Source organism: Volvox carteri, assembly GCF_000143455.1.
Source record: "Volvox carteri f. nagariensis unplaced genomic scaffold VOLCAscaffold_6, whole genome shotgun sequence".
Classification (NCBI taxonomy): domain Eukaryota; kingdom Viridiplantae; phylum Chlorophyta; class Chlorophyceae; order Chlamydomonadales; family Volvocaceae; genus Volvox; species Volvox carteri.
This window is the reverse complement of record NW_003307549.1, coordinates 2,058,623-2,075,171: the sequence shown is the minus strand read 5'-3', so window position 1 is coordinate 2,075,171 and position 16,549 is coordinate 2,058,623. Positions and strand designations below refer to the sequence as shown.

The following is a 16,549-nucleotide window of genomic DNA, read 5'->3' as shown; positions in this document are numbered from 1 at the left end:
GTCGATGTGGAGTACGGTCTGATACCTGTCGCCCCCAACGTCAAGATGCTGCGGGGGACGTGCCGCAGCGAGCGCCTTAAGTACGAGGTGGAGTACGGACTCAAGCGCGGTACAACAGACAATTCGTACCTGGTCACGGTGGGTCGCGGAGAAGGATATGGAAAGGGAGCAAGGTGGCGATTACGTAATGGGTGGGACGGAGTTTCAGAGTTGGAGAGAGCAGTACGGGCAGGAGTACCGTGCTCGGCGCATCCAGAGGTTGTGGCGACAGACTTCCACGCGGGTGTTCGTTTGTTTGTTTGTTTGGGGCGTCTTGCTTGGGTTGGAGTCCAGCAGCGGCAGCAGTGCAACGCGCAGTTAGCTTTAAATACGTTACGAGGAAAGAGAGTTGTGTATATCCACACCTCCATCACATGCACCGCTGCCCTCTAAAAGAACACCCTTTTCCCCCCTCGGGCCTTTCCCCCTCACCTTCCACCCTTCCTTTCCCGACTCGCATCTCCTCATCCGCGGATGTGTGTGGAAACTGCCTCGCGGTTGGTTTGTGTTGCGTGTGTGGCGGCGGTGTGGCGGCTGGCGCATGATGATGATGATGATGATGATGATGATGATGCTACTGTGGCAATGGCGACGGCGACGGCAGTCTTCGGAAGCCACGGTGCTGATAGATGTGCCGTACGAGGCGTACAGCGGGAAATTTGGTGGGTATTATTGTCCCGTCCAGTATGGCGACGGTCACACGGACATCACATGTAGAGGCGTACAGGGATAGAGTGGTCTCGCTAGTCCTCGTGTGCCTTATTCGATAACTGCCAACACATACATATATACATACAGCCAGCCAGCCAGCCAGCCAGCCAGCTGTCGGGATCTTCCTTCGTCTTCTTCTTTGTACCCTTCGTGTAATGGGCCCCGGATTGCCTTCCATTTCCTTGGATCTCTCTCCTTTCTTGGCACGTCCCAACTTGTCCCTTTCAACCCACTCCTTCCCCCTGTACCGCGCTTTGCCGTCTTGTACTGTACGACAGTGGCTGCTGTGGAGTCTGCAGTACCGCTCACCTCCCTGACGCACCTCATCCTAACCCAGCTGGACACAAAGGCCATACCCTCCCTGGAGGCGCTGCTGGCGGCACGAAAGGCGGCGGCGGAGGAACTGGTGGCGGCGGTCGCGAGTGGCGGCGGCGACGCTGCAGCGGTGGCGGCGGCAGCGGTACGGCCCCTGCAGGTGGTGCTTTCTAATCCTGCGTTGCGGCTGGTGCAGACGAGCCTGGGTGAGTGGAGGGCTGGCGAGTGTGTGTGTATGTGGATGGATTAGCGGTGATGGGCGTAGTGGATGATTCGGTTGCCAGCCGCACCCCTTACCCCCCTGGTCTGGTTAATTCAGCGGATGGCGGCCTAGTTGATGCTCCCGGGTATTCCCCCGGGGGTCGAGTTGGGGCCCTTAGCAGTGCCCCCCGGGGGCCCGAGCGCTGTATCTCGTGAACACATCGGCACCTGATCTTTCGCAGGCATGTATGTATGTATGTATGATGTTACAGGGTGGTATAGCTTCACCAGCGGCCCCCTTTCCCAAGGCAACGCCCTGCTCTCCCCTGCGAGAGGGGCACCCTAATCCAATCACCCCATCCGACTTCAGAATGTACTCGTTGGGTTCAGCAACTCACCACCTGCATCCAACCAAATCTAGCGGATCAACGGCACCACAACTTAGTTCCTGGTCAGCTCGCAATTGCTATAATCGCGTCCTACACCGTCCACAAGATCGGGGGCCACCTCCCAATTCAACACCCCTCACACATCGAGGGGTCGGCAGGCGATTTGAACCCGGAACCTCCGGGAGCAGAAGTCAGGCCTTAACTTCTGCCAGCCACCTGCCTATGTACTTCCTGCCCCACACCCTGCCCTCTTCACGCTCCTCCACAACCACCGGCCACCCACCCGGGGGACAATTATTATCTTCGACTTGGCGTATGATGCCCCTCCCCCCATTAGGTGAGAAGGCTGATAAGGCCCCTCTGCTGAGCACTGTCCAGCTGGTAGTGGCCAGGTCGGGGGCGATGGTGGCGCCGTGCGGGCCTGCGCAGGAAGACAAACTGCAGGTGTGTATGTACGTACGTATGTATGTTTGGGGAGGGTGAGAGAGCTAAGGTGATAGTGAGGGGGAAGGGGAGGGGGTGGTTAGCCCCAAACTACATACCTCCCCCCTCCGACGCATCGCAGTGGCGGTGGGATGTTGCATGGTAGGTAGTGCGCGGATGGGGTTGGGGACTCAACTTCCGTACCGTAACCTCTAGTCACGTGACCCGCCAACTGTCAACTGTCACTATTATCGCCTGTGACAGGTCGTCCTGACGCCAACTCCTCGATGGCCGGATCTTCTCGTCGTACACGACCCGGTCAACCGCCTGCTCTTCTCGTCCAAACTGTTTGCTGCGCACGTGGCCCCGCCGGAGGTGAGCGACACGCGGCCAATTATCGCAGGGTATCTATATATATCCATGTACTTCTATCTCTCTGTATATAAAATTTTTTCCAGACACGGTGACTTCTCAGAACGGGTTTGATTGGCGTTCTCCCATCTCCACACACACCTCCGCAACCGCCCGCTGTGTTCTCATCATCATTGACACACACATCCCACATCTGGCCAATTTACCGTCGCTCAATCCCTTCCCACCCTCCACTGCATTTTCATTTGGTTTCGTCTATCTTGCCCCAAACCGTTAGCTGTTAACCGCCAACCGCCAACTGTCTTCAGGATGAGGGCCTGGACGAGGGCGGTTGGGAGGCCTTCGGTGACGACTGGCGCTACTACTTCGAGTGCATGCTGGCTCCCTCGGCTAGGCAGGTCTGGTGGGCATTGGGCTGGTGGGGGAGTGGGGTTGGGGTTGGTGAGCTGACGGTGGGCCGACCGCGGGGGGGTGTCCTCGGCTCCTGTCTACGGCTGAACACCTGTCTACTCGCTTACTGCAGGTCGCATGTGTGCGCTCTGCACGCGTACTACTTCCAGATTGCTCCTGTCTTCCTTCCTTGGCCCGTGTACCCGAGCGCCCCCGTCGCCCTCCCCCTCAACTCCCCCATATCCCCCCGTCCCATTGGTGTTGCTGTCCCCGGCTGCTCTTGCCCCCAGTAGCAGCTGCTCCCGTACTCTCACACCTCCCTCCACGTCAGCCTCCGTCCCCCGTCGGCGGCTGCTTAGACGTCTCCCATATAATTCTCCTCCACATACTCTCTTACACACACCCTCTCAGACACGCACACGCACACACACACACACACACACCACTCACACTTCTCCCCCCCTTGCAGGCCGCTGCAGCCCTGGAGAAGTTGGATTTGGTTCCCGCCCGCCGCCGACCCGGGTTAGCGCCCAGGAGGGTCAACAAGACCAGTGCCGCGTTGAGGAGGTGAGGGGGTGGTGGAGGCAACGGAGAGGGGTGGAGTGGAGGGGGCTTGGAGTTCGGGAGGGGGGTTGTGCGGGGGGGGTAGGAGGTGGTGGGTGCGGGGTTGGGTGGTACAAGCAGCGTTGGGGGTTGCTTTGGGGGAATGGGGGGGGGGGAGGGGTGAGGGCGGGTGGAGGATGTGGGGAGGAGGTTTTACTTTCTGTATGTGTGGAGCACACCGCCTACTCAGTCAGCGACCCCCTCCCTCCCCCCCTTCCCGATAGCCTCCGCCTCCACAACCTGCCCCTCCCAGACACCCCCGCAGCCCCCCTCATCACCCCCCATTAGGAACCCCCACCCACCCACCCACATACATACATACATACATACATACGTACGTACATACATACATACGTACATACACACCTTCATACGTCCCCATGGGTTGCCCACAGCCGCCGCAGAGGCTGAGTGTATCAGATGACGTGACAATGCCCGCTACCTCCCCATATTTCTACCCGTATACCGTCCCGCTCCCGTACTACTTCCACTGTAATGGCACGAAACAAAAAAGAGACGGTCTGTTAGCTTATTATCATTGTAATTGATCAAGTGAAATATTACATTCACAAGCTGCCTGATTTAAAAGCACCAATTGGCAACCAATCGCGTGGACTGACGTGCAGCTTCTTTCGGAGCCTCCTGGGCTTAGAGAAGCGCAATGGCGGTACGGCAACGGTGGCGGCAGCCGCGGAGGCGCCGGCGGCGGTTTCGACTCCAGCCTCGCCGCCGTCATCATCGGCGTCGCTGCCTGTGTGTATGCTACTGCCGATGCACGGACCAGGTGTGTCGTCGGCGCTAACTCAGCTGCTACAGGAGTATCGCGGCTGGGTGGACGAGCAAATCAAGGCAGCCGCCACCAGCTGCGCGGCGGTGTTTTACGCGTCGGCGTACGGCAATACGGCGGCGCTGGCTCAGGTATGTACGGAGGCATGCAACGTTAAATCGTTTTTGTAGGGATGAATACGTTGAATACGTGGTTGGCTGGTGTGGTGGTTCGTCGGTTGGATATTTTAAGAGGAGGTTTCCGTCGGAGGGTGTGTGGTTGACCTGTTGGTTGTTGTTGCTTGTATGTGATTCCTCCTTCCCCCTCCAGCCTCCCAATACTCCGAATAACCCCATTACCCCTCGTTACTCGTTACTTTCCCACCCCCACCCCCACCCCCACCCCCACCGTTCCTTTCTCGCGCTCAGGCCATCAGCCGTGGCATCACCAGGGGCGGTGTGGCGGTGGAGACCATCAACCTGGAGCTGGCATCCCTTGGGGAGGTGACGGAGGCCATTGGCAGGTCGCAGGGCTTTGTGCTGGGTGAGTGGGGTGAGGCGCTCGGGGTGTACGAGGAACCACTGGCTGGCGCTTGGGGCGGCTGGATGGCCTAAGCGGGGGGGCCCCCGTCTGGGAGGAGGAAAGGAGGCTGGGGAGCTGGAAGTGGGCGCCTCGGCGGGGCCGGAAATTGGTAGCGTCAAGGGGGTGGGTTTTGTGGTGGTGGCTATAGCTGGCGGTCTTATGTGGTAGTTTCATCAGCCATCAATAATGATAATCCTGAAGTTCAAGCATTTTCTGATCGACTAGAATTGCTAGTAAACATGCAAACTACCGCAAAATTCTTCTGGTGCAGGCGGGATTCCTTCTAGATTAATTTGTCCAAGCAATTTATTACACAGAGTTCTTGTACAGGAAAATCCTGAAGTGGTGGCGGTGGTGGTGGTGGTAGTAGTATTTGCTGTAAGAATGCGAGGGTCGAGTGGAGATCAAGGGGGTGGGGGTGTCTGTGTGTGATCAACACTGTCACAACCATGTATTAGCACCGTTTCACCGCTCTCGAACTTTCGAGAACCCCGTCAGGCAACCCAATCGACCCTTTCCCTTCCCCCCTGCCCCTCCATCCCCTCCCTGTCCCGGTCCCCTTGCTGCTGTCGTGCTTACAACGTTCCCCCATGGCCCCCCTCCACCCGCGTCGTCCCTACTCCCCCCTTTCCCAGCAGCTTCACTCGCTCGTGGTTCGTCTCCCCCCCCTTTCCCCCTGGTAGCTGCTTCATTCGTCAGTGGTTCGCCTTAACCCCCCGGTCTCCCCCCGCCAACCCCCCCTCAGGCAGCCCCACCCTGGGCGGCCACATGCCCACCCAGGTGTCAGTGGCCATGGGGGCCATACTGCGGGAGCCCACTGCCAAGACCATGCCGTGCGGTGTGTTTGGCAGCTTCGGCTGGAGCGGCGAGGCGGTGGATGAGATGGAGGGCAGGCTGAGGGACTCGGGCTTCGGGTTCGCGTTCGACTCCATCCGCGTGAAGTTCAAGCCGACGGCGAAGGTGAGGTGGCTGCTTGCGGAAAAAAATTTGGGTGGGGGATGGGGGTTGGGAAAGAACGTAGCATGGCTTGGGAGGAGGAATGGGATTGAGGGTGGTAAGGGGTTGGGGACGGTGAAGGTCATTTCTGCGGCCTCTTTCATCAAGCCTGTGCCTGCCTGCTCACCATTACCCCTCTCCACAGCCTTGTGCACCTGTTCCGTGTTCGATTGGTTGGCTTTTGCGTAGAAGAATCTGCTTCCGGCTTTTCCGCACTCCTCCCGCCCTCCATCATTTTCAACATTAAAAATCATCATCATGATCATTTCAATTCACCTTCGTGTCCTTCTACACAATCTTCGTCTTGGCGGTGTTTCTCTCCCTTACCTTCCCCCCTTAGGCGCCCCCGCCTCCCATCCCTCCGTACCCTCACTCCCTTTATGTAAAATAAACCCCAACAACCCCAACAACCCCAACAACCGCAGGATCTGCTGCTGTGTGAGGAAAGCGGTCGGGCGCTGGCCCAGTCCATTAAGAAGAAGCTCAAAGTCCGGGAGCTGGCGGCAGTTCCCGGTGGGTAGGATTGGGGGGTTGGGGTGGGCGTTGGGAGGTAGGGGGATTGCGTTGAGTGTTGTGTGAAGGAGTAGTGGGGGTGGTAACGTGCGGGCGCAGTTTGGTAAGGGGCCTCTGGTCATCCCCTACCCCCCTGACCCTTGGCAGTCACCGCCATTTCATCCGCCTTTCTGACCAACTGTTTTAAACAGCGATTTATTAGAGGATGTAGTGTTTTTAGAGCAGTAATTAAAAACAGCTGTTCGGTATGGCTTTCCCGGCAAATGGCGGCGGATGTGGTCCTCTCCTAGGGTGTTGTCGGCGTTTGTACATTTTGGAGCTTAGGGCCATGTCCTCGTATGAACCAAATCCGGCACACAATAGATTACACAATTATATCACTTATGGTAAACTATATTACTGTTTCCTGGGAAATTGAATTTTACTTGTGTGTGTGTGTTTGCCTGTGTATTTCCTGTTGTTGGCGGTGTTGCCTGATCAGGTGCCCGCGCGCTCAACGCCAGCGGTCCGCAACTGGCCATGGGCCGCGTGGTTGGCTCGCTCTCTGTGCTGACCGCCAAAGACGAGGACGCCAGCAGCGCCATGTTGGCCAGCTGGATATCGCAGGTCAGTGACTGGTAGAGGTGTAAAAGGGGCGTTGAGAGGGGCTCCTTCCGTACAGTTAGTTGGCTGGGGAGGTGAACAACAGAGGGCAGGCCTTGCGAGGGGGCCTCTAAGCTTGTGGTGCTTTGCGTTGAAGCGTTTCCTAGGAATCTGGTCCCTCATTCCTATTCACCCACCCACCCACCATCCTCCCATCCCCCTTCTTCTCCATAGCTCCCAAGGCTGCCTTTGCAAACATCCCGCATGCATGCACTCGCATGTGTTTTTTCGCAGGTATGTTTTAACTGCCCGCGCACAGCCTCATGTGAACTTCCCCTTTCCCCCGGGCCCCCATATATACGCACACACACACACACATGCACGCACGCACACTTCCCACCCCAGGCCAGCTTCGACCCTCCTGGCGTGACTGTGGCCGTCAAGAAGGACCGCGCCATTGAGAAGCTGTTGGTGGTGGGCGGCAAGTTCTGTGTGAGCACGGTGGCCGAGGGGCGGGAGAAGCCCATCATGAAGGCCCTCACGCGGCCCTTCAGCCCGGGGGAGGACCGACTGGCAGGTGGGTGGGTTTGTGTGTGGCGGGGAAGAGGTAGTTAGCGAGAGGACTTGGAGGGGGAGAGGTGGATGTGTGGTGGGAAGAGCAAGGGGGGGGGCCCTCGGGTTTTCGTGGGTTTAGCAGAGAAAGGTGACGCGGGTTGGTTAGAAGGTTCCTTCGTACGGCGGGATTGCGACGTGAAGCAGTACGGCAATCTCCCCGGGTGGCAGCATGGGGGAGGTGGAAACGACAGGTCGGCCGAGCAGCTTTCCATGCGTGTGTATACACACACGCACACGTGTCAGCTTCTGTGTGCTCGCTTTGAGCCATGTGTTTCCCTGTGTCTGGCTCCCTTGCACTCACCCGGCTACTGCTCTCCCTTCCTCCGTCCCCCGTGCGTCTTTCCTGTCTTCCTTATGACCGCTGTTGTGCTGCTGGTTTTGCGTTGTTGCGTTGCCGTACAGGTCTCGAGACAACCCCCTCCCCCCAGTTGGGCGTCCCGGTGCTCAGCAGCGCTAACAGCTTCTTGGAGTGTGCGGTGGTGACTCGCATGGAGGCGGGGGATCACTACGTCGTGTATGCGCAGGTGAGGGTCCTGCGTGTCGTCAGAGTGAGCCTCGTGAGCCCCTCATGTGCTTAGGTCTACTTTTTGAGGTGGGCGGATGACGTAATGGACGTTGATGAACGGCGATGAACCTTAGGGCTCCCCTCCTGCACGCATATACACATCATCGTCGCTTCATCTGTACTGCGATGTACTGCACTACCGTACAGCTAACACCTACACGCGTACCACACACCTTCCGCTCGCTCCTTGTTGCCAGGTTCTGGACGGCAAGGTCTTGGACGAGAACGCGAACACTGCCGTACACCACCGCAAGGTCGGCAACCACTACTGAGCACAAGAGTTTAGTCGGTTTATGATTCGGCTATGTCAGTTCACTTCGTTCGGCTGGAAAGCATCCGTCCGAGTTTTAGCACGGTGTCCAGTCTCCGTCTTGCGCCCTCTTGATGCCGACATGGTCTGGATGGTCTGGATGTGTGGAATGTGGAGTGTGGAGTGGGATTGGGGAAGGAAGTCGGGGACAGCGGGCGAAACAAGCCCCTTACGCAGGGCCCCCAGGGCGTCCAATGGGCCCCAATGCCGGCCCCGTGTCGTGGTGGTGGTGACGGAGGGACTAAGATGTACTGGTATGGGCGCCTGCATGTCCTGTGTGTTGTACTGTTGCTGATGTTGATGTCCAGGTAGGACGGACGCCAGGTAGCAGGGAGGGAGGGCGGCTTGTGGCGGGCGGTGGAGAGAAAAAAGGGGGGGGAGGAGAGTATTCGTGATGAGGGGGCTTCGGATTGTTGATTGGTTGAGGTCGTGTTGGTGGATGGGACCTGAGGAGGAGGAGGAGGAGGGCTGTTCCAGGAGGGGGCTTTTTCTTTCGGGTTGTGGAGGCGCCTAAGGTGCTAAGGGGATGCTGCGCTCTGCCTTGTGTCGCTGTTGTGTTGGAACCGTCCGGGTTGGGGAGTGGAGGAGAAGCTGCGGTCGGGTTGGGTGCTGCGGTAAGATAGCGGCGGCAGCGGCGGTCGCGGCGAACCTCACGTACTGAGGGACGCACTGCCTTCTGGTGCTGCAGTCTTGTGGTGTGTGCTCTTCTGGAGTGTGGGGATGAGGTGGAGGTGATGTTGGTCCGGGCAAAAGGCGTTGCGAGAACGGCGCAAGGGCGGCGGCGGCGGCGGAGTCCAACTCAGGAGGTGTCAAGGTTCGTTCTTGTTTGCTGCGAAGTTTCGATTGTCAAGCCGTTTTTTTGCCCGCCATGGGAACGGATGAAATAGGAATGGAGTGTTGTGCTTGTTGCTTTGTACCTTTGTATTGCTGTTCGTTATGGCGTGTATGCATCACTTGGATGGCATATGGTTTCATCATCGCGGAAAACAAACTAAAATTTTGGCTATGATGAGCTGTTAAGATATATTGAGGTGAGTGCTGTGTGCGCCTTGCAAGGGAATAATGAAGTTCTCCGGCAATTTGAATGCGACTTCAGCGATGGGCGTCCCTTTTTCGATCGGGATCCGCTGAGGGAGGCGGCGCAGTTTACCTTTCCTCTTATCATTCCTGTTGCTGCTGTAGCGCTTCATGTTTATTCCGCTTATTTCTTATTGAGAATGGTGAAAAAAGCTGGTACGCTCTCGCATAAATGGTGTGCACCTCGTATACGGTATCACGGGGGGCGCGTAGCCAACAATTTTGTATGACCGTTATTGGCCGCGATGCAAGTCCTGTCGGGCACAGAGCTCTTCTGGTGAGTACGGCCTCCGGAAATCGCATATCGATAAAGACATGTGCGTGTGTGTATGTATGTGTGCTGATATGTATGCGGCGGCGTGTTGTGCGGTTGGTTGCCGTCTACCTGGATTGGGGGCTGTGATGGCACATGTCCTAATAAGGATGTGGGTTCTGTATGGCGTATCCGCTGTCCGTAGCTGGTGTCGTACAGAGTCACATAGTAATCTCGTGTGATAGCAAGACAGGCCTGTTACCGGTACCCCATGTGGGCAGGAGTAGCCGTAGAACGGGTAACTGACCTCTTAGACTGGGGATTTCTTGTTACCATCCGCTTTGTAACTGGTACAGGGTTATAGCTACCGGGCAATGAACGCTACCTTAGCGATACAACGCTTATTGGGCGGGGGCCAAGGTTCATTCCTGTCTGTCAGTAAGTCAGTCAGTGTCGTGCTGATCCAATACCTGCCAGTATGAAAAGCCAGCTCATATTCTAAGAATTTCCGGAAATTTGGAACAGGGGACAGGAGAGAGTGTAGGGGAGTGGGGCGGCAGCCCCACGGCCCCGCACGTACACCGAAACCACCGACATGCCATCATGTTAGAGAAAGTGGTAGCCGTGATATATAAAAGCGTGAAACACATGTGCTCGGAACAGGAACAATCCAGAGCAAGGAGCAGAGAATAGATGCCGACGTGCATCTTCGAAGCGACTTCGCAAGGAGGAAAATGGCTTCGGGTGCAAACCCTGTGGATAACCAGTACCCAGTCACCAGTGCCCAGTTTGGAGGCCGGAGGGATCCCAATGGTCAACAAAATTACAGGCTCGCGCAACCGTGGAAGCTCCGTTTTAACCTTTGCAAGTTGTCAGAAAGTAGGATTGCAGGATACAATTACGGCGGACCAAGATTTCAGTTAGCGAGGCCAGCCCTAAATGGTTACTGAGAACAACGCTGGGATGATAAACCTAGTTGACAAAAATCATTGCAAATCTTCAAGCTTCAATCTCAAATGCAATATTACTCAGCTTATGAGCAATTTCTAACTCCGATTGCCCTGAAACCGTGTGCTGGGTAAGCCTGCGTCTGGTATCCTCGTACATAACGAACCCGCGGACTTGGACGGATACCAAAGCGCATTCCACATGTTTCATGACAGCCGAACGTGGCGGACGGAGTATTTATCCCATGGATATAAAATACCAATCTCCAAGATGTTTGCAGCATCGTCATTGCGTTTATATGTTGGACAGCAATGGCCGCTTGACCGCAACCTCTTCGGCATCTCGTAACTGAGGGCAAAGCGACGGAAGCACCAACCACCATGCACAACTTAGCTGGGCAAATCCTTGATACAGAAAAAGAACCTGTAAATAGCGCGGATGCCGGACGACGCTCGAGCTTCAAGGCCCCTTCTCCTTTGAACACAAACGATGACCTACTGGACAGAAATATCTGGAGTCCCAACCGGCGCCTTTCCAGCCTTGCAGCTAATGGGGAGCTGTGGTCGTCGAATTCGCCGCGCACGACGCAACCACTATTGGCTTCCCAACCCTCCGGAGGCTCAAGCTTAGGCAGCCCCAAACCTGTAAGGAGTTTGCTGGTGCATGGGCCGGCATCGAAAAGGAGTCCCGCGTGCTTGCGTCTCTGTGAATGCAAGTACACGGCAAAGCGGGTCAAACTTATGAACCCCTGTGCCTGACGGCGTATATGACTTTACGTTGTTACATTCGACTTGTGAAGCCGCGTTTTTTTGATCAGCGTGTTCGGGCGCCCGGACTGCCGGTCAAGGACCGCGATCTGTGACACACCTCTAGCCATGTGTGTAGGTTCAAACTCAAAGTACGGTTATAACTCATGCTGGTTTTTCCGAGTATCTATGGTGCGAGCGGTGGCGGCCAAATGTATCCCTGTTGGCCTCATAATTGGGACCTACCCCCACCCCTACTGCGGCCACCTTTATTCTCACGTCCTGCCTTGCACGGATAGAACAGGCTTCCCTGCATTTGCATTACGTCGCCCTACAGGCTACAACGCGTAGCCACATCGGGCCCCCCAGCCCCACCGTTTTCCGTTCATTCATCCCTCATCTCCTCTCACAACTCACCTCCCCCAGCTCACTGCTTTACTAATCCACTTTCGGACGCACACCTCTCCCGCAATTTGACTCCTTCCTCGCCCGTCCCCCCCCGGCCATCTCTCAGACCACCCCTACAAGGTTCGAGGACCCCCTACTCTCCATGCCCTCATTCCGACGGAGCGGAGGATCGCCAACACTCGATTCCGCCAGCGGCAGCCACACCGGTAACGCCGCACCTGTGACCACGTCGGCGTTGGTGCTCTCGCCCGCCCTTCGCGCCGGCGGCGGCGGCGGCCTTAGCAGTACCAACAGCTTTTCCGCCCGCTGCAACCACTTTATTGACTTTCGCCGCTCGCTGCCCGGAGGGGGATCCCCTGGAGCCACCGGGCAGGGAGACGGGGCCCCGACCCTGCCAGCCATGTCGCGACCCACATCGGCCCGACAACCCACCCTGAGCGCGGGCAACTCCTATTTTGGCAACCTGGATTATAACATGGGTTACGCGTCTTCAATTACGGGATCCGAGTCGGGTGGGCCAGGTGGGTCGTCCGCTGCGTCTGCAACTCTTACCGGTGGCTGCGGTGGCGGGGCCGGCGGCTGTGAGGCAGCAGCCACCACGACGCTACCGCCACTCTCCTGAATGCCCTGGATGTGCTGCTGCGGTAACATGATCCGCTAGCTCGTCGCAATCTGTCCTTCCCCCGCGTTGATGGTCTCCGAAACCGCCATCTGGGTCGGATGTTTACGTATGTATGTATATATTCAACAAGATGCGCGAAACCCAGAGCGCACATCCTTCACAAACCCAACCCTCATTTATGTTTTTCACCCTCTCCGGCAGGTCTGGACGATGACGAGGTGATCGGCCCGCCAATAAACGCGGATGCTGCTGCCGCTGCCGCCGCCGCCGCCGCCACGGTGGCTGCAGCGGGATCCCAGACGGACGGTGGTGGCCACAGCCCTGTTTCGTCCCTGCTGCAGGCCCGCAGCGCGCCCTCCCGCCGCCACTCCGCCTTCACGATGCGGAGTCCTCCAGGGGCCTCATCGCCGCCGTCGTTAACGCCAACATCGTCGACAGTTTTGGCGCTGTCACGGGTGGGAGGCATCTCCCCGCCGGCTCGCCTGGCTTCACGTTCGTCCGAGGGTGATGAACTTGTTAATTTCGGACTCCTACAGCAAAATTACCAACTGCAGCAACAGCAACATTACGGAGCTGGCTCCACTTCGTTTCGCGATCGTCAACGCGGCGGGAGCTACGGACACGCAGGGCATTTCGGGGGCCCCGGCGGCTCCCTATCGCCGTGTGAGGGGGGCCTCCAGAACCAAACTCATGCCGTACTGGAGCAGCTTCGTGGGGAGCTCAAGTCCTTGTCGATGAGGTCACTGCCCGTTTGCGGCAGTGGCGGTGCTGCTGCTGTTGCTGCAACAGGCGCCGGGACGGCAGCAAGCTCTAGCGGCGGTGGCGGCGCAGCTAACAACGGGGGCCATGTTGTGACGCTGATGAGTCACGGCAGCGGAGGCGGTGCCGGCCGTGGGGGTTCCCCGGGTCCGGGCTCTGGGCGAGTGAGTGATGGACAGCCGCCGCAGGTTTCACCGCCTCGGCTATTTCTTAACCGGACTAATCATTCCATCGGCAGCGGCGGTGCAGGCAGCGATGCAGGCGTCGCTGCCGGTAGCGGAGGTGGAGACCACGGCGGCGGTGCAGCCCCGGAGGCACCGCCGGAGCTGTTCCCGCCTCGGCAGATCTCGTCGTACAATTGTACGGAGGCGCGTACACAGGCGGTTGCGGTGCAGCGTAGCATTCGCGGGGATGAGGAAGCGGAGCAGGAGGCCTTCTGACAGTGCGGCTCCGGAGCATTGGTCGCCTGGAACCGGGACACAGCCGCCCGCAGCGTTGGCGTCGGTGAACAGTTGTGATACAGGGGGAAACCGAACGCAACCCTCAAAATTCGTGTATAGAGCTTGCGAATCTACCTAAGGATTTCCGTCGTCCGCAATCTTCAAATCATTTGGTTGATTTCCTGACTTGACAATTGTTATCATGACGTGCCTTCGTTCGCTTTACCACCGCGCGGTTATAACTACAGCTCTTGTTGGGGTCCCTGGTTGCAAAGTATTCACCGGGGTTAGAGCCCGCTAGGAATGTGCCTTTGTGGGTCTACGAGGCGATGGATGTTCAGTGACGGCGAGTTGGCGAGTCGCGGGAGAACGTTGAAGACGTGTTGTAAATGATGTTGTGAAAAAATGATGTTGTGGGCAAAGGGAGCAAAACAGCTAGCGTGAATCCTGCGACGCATGTATGTTTATATTGATGTCGTCCGTCGGTATATAAAGCCATCTTGTGGCGGTGTGGCTTCTTGCCGGAGCCCTCAACGGGCTCGGGCCGGGGCCCCAGGATCTGGTCGAGAGTCCTGGACATGAGGGACATGTCGTCTGCTGGAGCGCTGAGGAGTTCGGTGCGCACTTTTGTGCGCGACGTGCGTATGTATGTGGATGTGGGTGCACTCCCGACATGACGGCCCTCCATGAGGTGGTCTCCAAGGAGGGGATCTCCATTTCGAGACCCTTCGCAGGGAATGGAGAGATTGAGTCTGTGTCGATGTCCATCCGTTCCCCCCGGTGCGTACCCCGGTGAATTCGGAAACAAATCACAAGAAGAAAAGAGGGGAAAAAGAGGAGATGTGCGTCTGTTTGCGCGTCCTGTGTGTGTGTGTGTGTCCCCTTTGCCGCCGGTGCCTTCTTTGGGCGATGGGCTGCGAAGTTTTGGCCCCAGCTGGGCCTCCGCCCGCTCGTCAGTGTGTTTGTTGCGTGCTGGTGCTCACCGCCGCTGTTTTTGAAGATTACTGGATTGATTGGGTCATCGGCATCCCGATGGCCTCGATTTCCGTCTGGTGCTGGTTCAACTGACGCGCGATTCGCGAGTGGTGGTCTGTTTGGCTGTTGACGTCGTAGGTGGAGGCATCCCTGAAGTCCTAATAGTGTGTACGCATGGATTCCCTTGAAAATTAATTGTGTCTGCGCGTCCGCGTGGATTTAAGTACAGGATACTGCTAACGGGATATCGTGCTTGTGAGGGTTTGCTCGTGATCACTGTGTTTGCTGCACCGAGCGCGACCTTGTAGCACCAGCATGGGTCTTTTGCGCTGTTGGTCTGCACTGGGAAAGTGTTTTTCGTTAAAGCCACCGGGTGCCGACCATGCACCCTTAGATTGCCGTACTTGTACTGCAGTGTACGATACTTTTCTCCTGTCTTTACAGCGCATTGTGGCGTTAGCCCTGAGGTTGAAACGATTACCCTAGGTGCTGCCGGCATCTTGTCTTGCCGTTGTAGTAAGAATCCTAGTCCGTATGTACGGGAGTCGTAAGGACGCTGACCGCGTTCAGGCCATGTCGCCATTTTTACACCGTACACTGATCACTTTACGCACGCGCGTCGGTATGAATACGTAGCCATACCATTTGTACAATCCGATGCATGCAATCACGTTCGGATAGCATCCGTGAAGTGACTGTCTGTGAACTTGAGTATGCTTTGGCTGCATACGGTCAGCAGCATCTTGATGACGTGACGTGCCTCTAACGCGTTGAAGAGGAAGCACCCGCCATTTAGTCACAGGTGCCGCATCCGGCTTTGGGGGGGAAGGGAGGCGCGTGCGCCCCAACGGGCTTTCTTCGCGCGGCGGCAGTACATATCATGCCTTGAACCCCAGGTCGGTCTCTTAACTTGTCCCACTCTGGCTCTATTTCATACACACACACGCACAAAACCTTGCCCGCCCTTTGTTGTGTGTCCTCATTCATGTGTGCACGGACAGTGTTCGTGTGCCAGACCGATTTTTGGACCGTTGTGAATGCAAAGCGTGGTTGTGACCGCGCATGCTGCGTCGGGAGGGAGGGAGAGCTCCGGGGAGAGGAAAAAGGGGCAACTAGGAGGGAGTAGTGTCCGTGGCGATGATGGTGGTGGTGGACGGTAATGCGAAGAATTGTATAGTGCCACGAATGCGTGCAGGCATATACCTGTTGCTACGCAAATGGGAAGTGAGTTATGTATGTCTGCCCCCTTATTCGTGGCAAGGGGCCAGGAAGGCAGGCAGCCCGTTTCCCGATGCTGACTGCTCTTGGACTTCGGACGTTGCCGTCCTTTTCCCTGCGTTGTACACCTCTCTCTTGTTTAACGTTACTTGACGAATGAAAGGCGGTGAATAAAGCGAAATGTCACAGGGGTTATGTAGAGAATCTGAGTCCCTCCTGATGGCTGTCCTCGTTGACGTTGGAAGTTTCGTCTTGCCTACTTTGCGGTTGGCCACGCGTTCATCTTTACCTGCTTAGCGGAATGATATCACCAGAGGGCTTGGTCAAGCTCATGCGCCGCCCACCTAACATCTGAGGGTTAGGCACTACACAAGTTAAAGCACTACTGCCATCGCGCGACCATTGCGCCTGGTAGATCCCGGGATGGAGACCTGTCAGGGTCGAAAATCCTTCGGATGGTGGAAGGTATTGCGCCCCTAGTTGATGGACGGTGGTGACCTGGGATAAAGTTAACCTGCGAGCCGGCCAGGAATGGAGTTGGGCCGCTGTCGACCCGGTAGATTCCGTTGGATGCTGGTGGTGGGTGCGGAACCTGAGTGATCCACTGAGATGTTAACTAGGGTGACTGGATGAGGGTGCCCCGAAATACCGGGGAGGGCAGGGTTTCGCAGGGTAGCTGCCACGGGTGAAGATATACCCCCCTGTTTCACACATCTGAGGGAGCGAGAGCG

The 16,549-nt window shown here is 57.1% G+C and overlaps 2 protein-coding genes across 2 annotated transcripts; both read left to right on the top strand.

The window, feature by feature from the left end:
- Positions 1 to 2,339: 2,339 nt before the first annotated feature.
- Positions 2,340 to 8,334, top strand: VOLCADRAFT_57212 (uncharacterized protein; the record flags this gene model as incomplete). The annotated part of the gene is made up of 10 exons (XM_002947517.1): positions 2,340 to 2,453; positions 2,765 to 2,876; positions 4,165 to 4,361; positions 4,638 to 4,756; positions 5,541 to 5,751; positions 6,213 to 6,304; positions 6,804 to 6,906; positions 7,288 to 7,459; positions 7,900 to 8,021; positions 8,260 to 8,334. Coding segments are annotated over 10 exons (1,317 nt in total), but the record flags the coding sequence as incomplete, so codon positions are not given.
- A 1,341-nt stretch (positions 8,335 to 9,675) lies between these two features.
- On the top strand, positions 9,676 to 13,625 carry VOLCADRAFT_87808 (uncharacterized protein; the record flags this gene model as incomplete). Its single annotated transcript, XM_002947516.1, has 3 exons — positions 9,676 to 9,726; positions 11,911 to 12,325; positions 12,628 to 13,625. 3 exons carry the CDS (start codon positions 9,676 to 9,678, stop codon positions 13,623 to 13,625), a joined length of 1,464 nt encoding a protein of 487 aa, XP_002947562.1.
- Between the last annotated feature and the right edge of the window lie 2,924 nt (positions 13,626 to 16,549).